At 47.2% G+C, this 9,237-nt stretch overlaps 1 protein-coding gene across 1 annotated transcript in view; it reads left to right on the top strand.

The window, feature by feature from the left end:
* Positions 1-8,003, top strand: part of carhsp1 (calcium regulated heat stable protein 1) — a 21,797-nt gene extending 13,794 nt beyond the window's left edge. Inside the window, exons 2-5 of the mRNA XM_074697529.1 lie at positions 2,512-2,667; positions 5,859-5,967; positions 6,369-6,491; positions 7,231-8,003. Coding sequence (XP_074553630.1) covers positions 2,586-2,667; positions 5,859-5,967; positions 6,369-6,491; positions 7,231-7,393 — 477 coding nt within the window. The 5' untranslated portion in view covers positions 2,512-2,585 and the 3' untranslated portion in view covers positions 7,394-8,003. The remainder of the gene's footprint in view (positions 1-2,511; positions 2,668-5,858; positions 5,968-6,368; positions 6,492-7,230) is intronic.
* The last annotated feature ends 1,234 nt before the right edge of the window (positions 8,004-9,237 follow it).

The raw sequence follows: 9,237 nt of genomic DNA, 5'->3' as shown, positions 1-9,237 counted from the left end.
GGGCCGTGTCAGGGGGCTCAGGGGGCTCAGGGGGCTCAGGGCCGTGTCAGAGGGCTCAGGGGGCTCAGGGCCGTGTCAGGGGCCCCTCTAAAGCAGCCTGCAGTGAGTCTCTCAGGCTGGATCTGTTCCCAGCTTCTCCTGTTTTCCTCCCTCTGTCAGGATCTCCTTTTCATCTGCACATTTCCCACCCTGTACTTCTTCTCTGCTCCTCCTCCTCCTCCTGTTGCTCCTCCTCCACCTCCTCCTCCTGTTGCTCCTGTTGCTCTGTGCTCATTTTCCCCCCCTGCCTGCTGATGATGTTGACTTCCTGTCCTGTTCTGATGTGATGGTTAGGGTTAGGGTTAGTTAGGGTTAGTTAGGGTTAGGGTTAGTTAGGGTTAGGGTTAGGGTTAGTTAGGGTTAGGGTTAGTTAGGGTTAGGGTTAGTTAGGGTTAGTTAGGGTTAGGCTTTTTGAGGCTGACGTTCTGAGAGTTGGAGTGGATCGTCATTTCTGTGCCGTGGCAGAAAATCTTGTTGTGTGTTTGTACAGAGTGTCAGTCTCCAGCCGCCCCCCCCCCCCCCCCCCCAGCAGGAAGCGTGCCGTGCAGAGAGGCTGAGATTACATTATCCTGGTGGGTATTGAGTTAGGATGGATCTGAGGCTCTGTGCTGGGAAACATGAAACAGGTTCAGACGTGACTTCCTGTTTAATGTGCTGAGAGCTCAGTGAACACTAGGATTCATTCACACGATGACACTTCAGGCACAGTCTCATCAGTTATGTTCACTGTCTGCACATGTAACCACTCATAATCATAAGTTCCTTTTATTACAATTAATCATTTTAGTCAAGTACTCAAGTCTTTGAGAGCAGCACCATCCATCATTACTCCTCTTTGTTTCCTGTCAGAGCAGTTCCTCGCTGCTGGGATCCGTCCCTCAGCAAACATGGAGCCAAACAGAAGTACGCTTCAAGCAGACATTAGCAACTGGTGGCCCCTGGCCCTTTGGACGTCCCGGCCCTTTGGACGTCCCGGCCCTTTGGCCGTCCCTGTCTGCTGCACATGAGCTCAATCATAAAAAAGTACATAAATAAAAAAAGGCTGATGCTTTTATTTTGAAGAGCTCAGTATTTGCTTTACTCCTTCTCTTGAGGTGTGAGCCCTGCATGAACAGCAACAAGTGAAGAAGTTAAACCAATCAAAACACAGATCCTCGGTCGCTGATGATCACCTGTCGCCCCTCGCAGCCCCCTCAGAAATCCAGCCAATCAGTGCCCTCCGTACAGCCCAGGACGGGCAGCTGTTTGCCACCAAGACATAACATGAAGTGAAAAATGTTCATGTTACTGTTTTTATTTGTTACAAGTATTTTTTTATTTCAGTATTTGTTGAGACTAACCAGCTAAAACTAGTTTTTTTTTTTACTCCTCAGGGTTTTCCTTAATGACAGACACCAGAGTTTCACTCATTTACAGTTTCTTTAATCTTCTGGGGACCAGCCCCAGCTAATGAATAAATATGTAATTATTTCATCTGCACTCTGCACTCTTCTCCATTTATTTCATTAAATTGTGATTTTTTAATGATTTATGGAATTATTTTATCTTGTCTTCTTGTGATTTTAGCTGTAAAGCACTTTAAATTACTTAGTGTAGGAATTACGCTCTAAGAATAAACCCGCCTTACCTTAAAGTGCACGTTACTACGGGAAAAACTTGATATTATTGTTGGTGCTGCCCTCTGACACAGGTTCAGGTCTCTCATGTGGCCCCTCATAAAAATGCCCACTCTGCTTTAAAGGGACAGTCCATGTTTGCTGCAGGAGTAATCTCAGGTTGAATCCCGACCTAAACACACTTCACACATCACGACTGGAAACACCAAGCTATGGAGATATCACTTCATTCTTTATGAGACTTCTTCTTACGTGAATGTGGTCTGCAGTTTGCAGTTTGATTCATTCTTGGTGGAGAAATGACGTGAAGGGACTCTGTAGCATCCTCGGTCACTGGGTTTAGACCTGAACTTGTGACGTCATGTGACTGAAACGCCAACGTGTTCAAGTGCAAAATCATCAAGGGAATCTGCAGCCTTGAAGTCGGCCACAGACGACAGAGTCTCTGTGTTTTATCGATGCGTGGAGGAGCTGAGGGCGCCGCTCTCTGTGTCGCTGATGATCCGTCTTCTGTCGGGTTCGTCTGGCGTCCTCTCCTCCCCCCTCGGCTCACCCTGAACAGCACAGCCATAATGAAGATTATGAAGTGATGAATGAGAAAAGTAATGTGATGAAACAGAAATGATCTCCCCCCGCTCTTCTCTAATTGGCTGAAATTAGCCTGTGATGTAATGACTGATGATGTCAGTGGCAGGATGAGGTGCGAGCGGATGTTTTTTCTCCTCTCCCATCATGTGCGAGTGTGTGTGAAAGGGTGATTTCACTGTGTGTGTGTGTGTGTGTGTGTGTGTGTGTGTGTGTGTGTGTGTGTGTTACTACCAAAGGTTAAACCTCTCCTCCCGTCTCCCTCCTCCAGGTTTTGAAGGTCCTCTGCTGTGCTCGCACTCCCCTCCTCCTCCCTCCTCATCCATCGACTCCACCCCCACCATCATGTCATCTCAGCCCACACCAATCCGAGGGTCACGGCCTGTGACCCCACCGCTGAGCTCTGCAGGGTCCCCACGTTCTCCAGGTAAGAGCCAAACTCTTCCACTGAAAGTCAGAAACAAGGATTTCACACCAAGATCTGTCTGAGGTGAAACCACTGATCTTAGTGAGGGTTAGGGTTAGGGTACACGTTGGTTAGGGTTAGGGTTAGGGTTAGGGTGAGGGTTAGGGTTAGGGTTAGGGTGAGGGTGAGGGTGAGGGTTAGGGTTAGGGTTAGGGTGAGGGTCAGGGTTCGCTGCTGTAAGGGTTCGGGTTAGGGTTAGGGTTAGGGTTAGGGTACACGTTGGTTAGGGTTAGGGTAAGGGTTAGGGTTAGGGTTAGGGTGAGGGTTAGGGTTAGGGTGAGGGTGAGGGTTAGGGTTAGGGTGAGGGTCAGGGTTTGCTGCTGTAAGGGTTCGGGTTAGGGTAAGGGTTAGGGTTAGGCTTAGGGTTAGGGTACACGTTGGTTAGGGTTAGGGTAAGGGTTAGGGTGAGGGTTAGGGTTAGGGTGAGGGTCAGGGTTTGCTGCTGTAAGGGTTCGGGTTAGGGTAAGGGTTAGGGTGACGGTTAGGGTTAGGGTGAGGGTTAGGGTTAGAGTTAGGGTGAGGGGTTAGGGTTTGGGTGAGGGTTAGGGTTAGGGTTAGCTGCTGTAAGGGTTCGGGTTAGCTGCTGTAAGGGGTTAGCTGCTGTTAGGGTTAGCTGCTGTTAGGGTAAGGGTTAGGGTTAGCTGCTGTTAGGGTAAGGGTTAGGGTTAGCTGCTGTTAGGGTTAGCTGCTGGTTAGGGTTAGGTAAAAGCCTACTCAGCAGGCTGATTGTCACTCTCTTCATGTATCAGGGTTAGGGTTAGGATTAGGGTGAAGGTTAGGGTACACGTTGGTTAGGGTTAGGGTTAGGGTAAGCTTTAGGGTACACATTGGTTAGGGTTAGGGTTAGCGTTAGGGTACACGTTGGTAAGGGCAAGGGTTAGGGTTAGCTGCTGTTAGGGTTAGCTTCTTTTCGGGTTAGGGTTAGGGTTAGCTGCTGATAGGGTTAGCTGCTGTTAGGGTTAGGGTTAGGGTTAGGATTAGGGTTAGGGTTGGCTGCTGTTAGTGTAAGGGTTTGAGTTAGCTGCTGTTAGGGTTAGCTGCTGTTAGGGTGAGGGTTAGCCTGCTCACCAGGCTGATTGTCACTCTCTTCATGTATCAGGGTTAGGGTAAGGGTTAGATGCTGTTAGGGTGAGGGTTAGCTGCTGTTAGGGTAAGGTGTAGCTGCTGTATCGGTTAGGGTTAGGGTTAGGATTAGCTGCTGTTAGGGTTCGGGTTAGGGTTAGCTGCTGTTAGTGTAAGGGTTTGGGTTAGAGTAAGGGTTAGCTGCTGTAAGAGTTAGGGTTCGGGTTAGCTGCTATTAGGTTCAGCCGCTGTTAGGGTTAGGGTAAGGGTACACGTTGGTTAGGGTTAGGGTAAGGGTTATGATACACGTTGATGTGTGGAAACAGATCGTGGGTTAGGTTGAGTTAGGGTTAGGGTACACATTGGTTAGGGTTCGGGTTAGCTGCTCTTAGGGTTTGGGTTAGCAGCTGATAGGGTTAGGGTTAGGGTGAAGGCTAGGGTACACGTTGGTTAGGGTTAGGGTTAGCGTTAGGGTACACGTTGGTTAGGGTTAGGGTAAGGGTTATGATACACGTTGATGTGTGGAAACAGATCGTGGGTTAGGTTGAGTTAGGGTTAGGGTACACATTGGTTAGGGTTAGGGTTAGCTGCTCTTAGGGTTAGGGTTAGCTGCTGATAGGGTTAGGTAGGGGTTAGCTGCTGATAGGGTTAGGTAGGGGTTAGCTGCTGTTAGGGTTAGGTAATGGTTAGCTGCTCTTAGGGTTAGCTGCTCTTAGGGTAGGGGTTAGCTGCTGTTAGGTTTAGGGTAAGCTGCTGTTAGGGTTAGCTGCTGTTAGGTTTAGGGTAAGCTGCTGTTAGGGTTAGGGTTAGCCTGCCCACCAGGCTGATTGTCACTCTCTTCATGTATCAGGGTTAGGGTTCAGGTTAGCTGCTGTTAGGGTTAGGGTTAGCTGCTGTTAGGGTTAGCTGCTGTTAGAGTTAGGGTTAGGGTTAGGGTTAGCTGCTGTTAGGGTTAGGGTTCGGGTGAAGGTTAGCTGCTGTTAGGGTTAGGGTTAGGGTTAGGGTTAGGGTTAGGTTAGGGTTAGGGTTAGGGTTAGGGTTAGGGTTAGGGTTAGCTGCTGTTAGGGTTAGGGTTAGGGTTAGCTGCTGTTAGGGTTAGGGTTAGGGTTAGGGTTAGGGTAAGCTGCTGTTAGGGTTAGGGTTAGCTGCTGTTAGGGTTAGGGTTAGGGTTAGGGTTAGCTGCTATTAGGGTTAGGGTTAGTGTTAGCTGCTGTTAGGGTTAGGGTTAGGGTTAGCTGCTGATAGGGTTAGGGTTAGGGTTAGGGTTAGCTGCTGTTAGGGTTAGGGTTAGGTTAGGGTTAGGGTTAGCTGCTCTTAGGGTTAGGGTTAGCTGCTGATAGGGTTAGGTAGGGGTTAGCTGCTGTTAGGGTTAGGTAATGGTTAGCTGCTCTTAGGGTTAGCTGCTCTAAGGGTAGGGGTTAGCTGCTGTTAGGTTTAGGGTAAGCTGCTGTTAGGGTTAGCTGCTGTTAGGGTTAGGGTTAGCCTGCCCACCAGGCTGATTGTCACTCTCTTCATGTATCAGGGTTATGGTTAGGGTTAGCTGCTGTTAGGGTTAGCTGCTGTTAGAGTTAGGGTTAGGGTTAGGGTTAGGGTTAGCTGCTGTTAGAGTTAGGGTTTGGGTTAGGGTTAGCTGCTGTTAGGGTTAGGGTTAGGGTTAGCTGCTCTTAGGGTTAGGGTTAGGGTTAGGGTTAGGGTTAGCTGCTCTTAGGGTTAGGGTTAGGGTTAGGGTTAGGGTTAGCCGCTGTTAGGGTTAGGGTTAGTGTTAGCCTGCTCACCAGGCTCATCGTCACTCTCTTCATGTATCAGAGCTACAAACCTTCAGGGTTTCTGTGGATAACAGAGGAGCACAGCGAGTTGTTGCTGGGCAAACTAAGAAGATGGCACCGTGTCGTCCCAGGTTTTTTATAACAGTTCTGTTTGAAGACTTGCTTCAGGGGGCAGTCTAGGTCGTGCACATAAAACGCCGTGCCCACCGCATTTTCCGCTTCATTATTCCCGTTTGTATTAGTGAGTTGGTCACTGGTCAGGACTCCTGTTCTTGTCTTTGCAGATGAAAGTCTGGTGACACCTTGTTTTTTTTGTCCCGACAGAGTCCCTGCAGCCTCCAGCCTGCAGACACAGAGACCGCTCCCCCTCCCCCATGAGAGGCTACCTCATCCCCAGCCCCCTGCCCACGCGCAGGAACAGAACCTGCTCCGCGTAAGGCCTCGACACAAACACAAGCAGCTGTCAGAGTACTGTATATGCTGGGGTTTGGCTCTGATCACAGCCACAGCATCAAGTATGGTCATTATCAGTCAGCGCTGTGTTTGTCGCCCTCCAGTGGCCAAAGTTTATTTATGATTCATTACACCTCTTTTTAACCAGGTAAAGGTGTTTGAAAACCAGTTCTCATGTTCAAACATTAAAATAACGTGAATGAATTCAGCTTCAGAATTTATTCATTCATTCATTTTTTTTCTGATTCAAAATAAAACGCCTCCTTCCTGTTTTCCTGTGAGTTTGTCAGCAGATTACACGTGCACAAATAAATATTCAGCCATTCATGGTCCCTTCTTCACTGTTAGGACTGACTCCGTGTCCATCTTTCCTTTGTGCAGCACGGCTCGAGCAGCTGAGGGTCCCACCTTCACTGGCGTGTGCAAATGTTTCTCCCGCTCCAAAGGCCACGGCTTCATCACGCCATCCGATGGGGGCAACGACATCTTCGTCCATATCTCAGAGTAAGTGTGTGTGTGTGTGTGTGTGTGTGTGTGTGTGTGTGTGTGTGTGTGTGTGTGTGTGTGTGTGAGACTTTTTGCTCTGTAATTAAACCTGAGGATGAGTGTGTGTTTTTCCTCATTGTTTCTGCTGAGAACCGGTTTTTGTTTTGAATTATTCACATCCAACTGTGTCAGGGTGTGTGTGTGTGTGTGTGTGTGTGTGTGTGTGTGTGTGTGTGTGTGTGTGTGTGTGTGTGGGAGTAACAGGAAACACACAAACACACGGTGGCAAACGCTGTGGGTATGTGTGGGAGGACAACAGAATATCTGATGACCTTCACCGCGGCGCCTTTGTTTTCACCCACAGGGTTTAAACACAGACGTCAGCGTTGTTTACACACACGCTGTAAATCACTCAACTTAGTGAATCAGGATGTAATCTTTAAATAAAAAGCTGATTTGTGTTTTTTCATCCAAGTTTTCTAAATCCTTTAAAAATATTTGAATGATGCAAGTTTAAGGTTTTAACCGATTAAAAAATAAGACGAGATTTCTTGATCTGATCTGATTCACAGTCCTCCCTCTTTTTAATGACTGTTTTAAAATCTGACTCGATCTGAGGGTCACAGGTTTGTTTTTAACACTTGTGACTGTTCAGGCATAAACAATAACAAAACCAAGCACCGACACTCAGGCTTTGGAGCTTTTGGAAGAGGATTTGTGAGTTAAACTGTGTGTTTTCTTTTTTTATCCCCTCCAGCATCGAGGGAGAGTACGTGCCGGTGGAAGGCGACGAGGTGAGCTACAAAATCTGCTCCATTCCTCCCAAACATGAGAAGATCCAGGCAGTGGAGGTGACCATTACCCACCTCAACCCTGGATCCAAGCACGAGACCTGGGGGGGGCACGTCATCAGCAGCTGAACCCTGATCCTGGGTGGGAGCGCTTGGGGAGGGGATCGGGAGGCGAGGGGGAGTATGGCTTCAATGTTCTGGTGATTAACACTCTGAAACTCTAAAAGATGATAATAAACTGGAGAGAAACCTGAATGAAATCCTGACTTCACTGCCTCAGTAGGCTTCTTCTGCTCTACTTGGATTTATGTTACTCCACTGAGGTGGTTTGGCTGGTGAATGCAGATATAAAATAAACACGGAGGAAAAAAAGTGTGTTATTGACAGACTTGTAACTTTAGATTTCTTGCTTAAATTTGTAAATCCCCACGTGCTGAAAATTGATGGAGCATCCATTGTTTGAATTTGTACATTGTTTTGTTTGTTTCAGCTGCAAACCTTTCTCTCCAGGGTCTCCTGGTGGCGCTCTGTGCTGCATGTTTGATTCTTCTGAAATAAAAAGAAAAGCTTGTGGTGTTCACGGAGCAGCCAGTGCTGTCTGAGCACCGTGAGCTGCCGGCTCCACCAAGAGTTTTCAGATAAACTAAGTGTGCCTACTTCTACCCAGAGAACTGACAGCTCTGTTCGTGCCTACGTCTACCAGCCTCTCGTGTGTTTGGTCATGTATGGGTGCCTCATTGAGTCAATAAAGCTTTTACAGCTGGTGCATGTTGGCCCTCTCTGTTTTATCATTTCACATTCTGGGTTTATGATGTTGGATTAACTTTATTAGTTTGTTTGAAACTCCAAATATTTCACTGACAGTGAGAGTTTCACAGATCTTAGCTCCTCTGTGATCAGTCAGGGCCGGCAGAGACTCTCATCACAGGGTAAAGACTACCATCACGTCCCCCTCAAAATAACGTCACCCTCAAAGATCACGTCACCCTCAAAGATCACGTCACCCTCAAAGATCACATCTACCCTCAAAGATCACATCTACCGTCAAAGATCACATCTACCCTCAAAGATCACGTCACCCTCAAAGATCACATCTACCCTCAAAGATCACATCTACCCTCAAAGATCACGTCACCCTCAAAGATCACATCTACCCTCAAAGATCACATCACCCTCAAAGATCACGTCACCCTCAAAAATCACGTCACCCTCAAAGATCACATCTACCCTCAAAGATCACGTCACCCTCAAAGATCACGTCACCCTCAAAGATCACATCTACCCTCAAAGATCACGTCACCCTCAAAGATCACGTCACCCTCAAAGATCACATCTACCCTCAAAGATCACGTCACCCTCAAAGATCACGTCACCCTCAAAGATCACGTCACCCTCAAAGATCACATCTACCCTCAAAGATCACGTCTACCCTCAAAGATCACGTCACCCTAAAAGATCACATCTACCCTCAAAGATCACATCTACCCTCAAAGATCACGTCACCCTCAAAGATCACATCTACCCTCAAAGATCACATCACCCTCAAAGATCACATCTACCCTCAAAGCTCTGAAGAATCCTCCAGGTGGTTTCCAAAGGTGCTGTCAGGCCGACTGACTGCTGTGACCCTTCACAACTGAGCACCCAGAGTTCACTGTGTCATGTATGATCTAAAGTATCATAGCATGAAGGAGAAAAGGTGATATAAAATATTCACTAACAGGTTCAACAAGCAGTAAATAAATATGACACAAACAGAGACGGATTGAATATTGGATAAACATTCACACGTGGGAATTTTTAAATATATGACTTTACTATAAAATCTGACAGATCACGGTGTTTGACAAAAAAAAAAACTGAAGCAAAAAACTCACAAAATCTTTCATTTCTACGTATTTAAGGAAAGAGATAGATACACAGATAGATAGATAGATAGATAGATAGATAGATAGATAGATAGATAGATAGAT

The sequence above is a fragment of the Halichoeres trimaculatus genome, unplaced genomic scaffold (assembly GCF_033239565.1).
Source record: "Halichoeres trimaculatus isolate MK-OKI-2021-1 unplaced genomic scaffold, fHalTri1.1 fHalTri1_scaffold_20, whole genome shotgun sequence".
In the NCBI taxonomy this organism is placed as follows: domain Eukaryota; kingdom Metazoa; phylum Chordata; class Actinopteri; order Labriformes; family Labridae; genus Halichoeres; species Halichoeres trimaculatus.
This window is presented reverse-complemented; position numbering and strand designations above follow the sequence as displayed.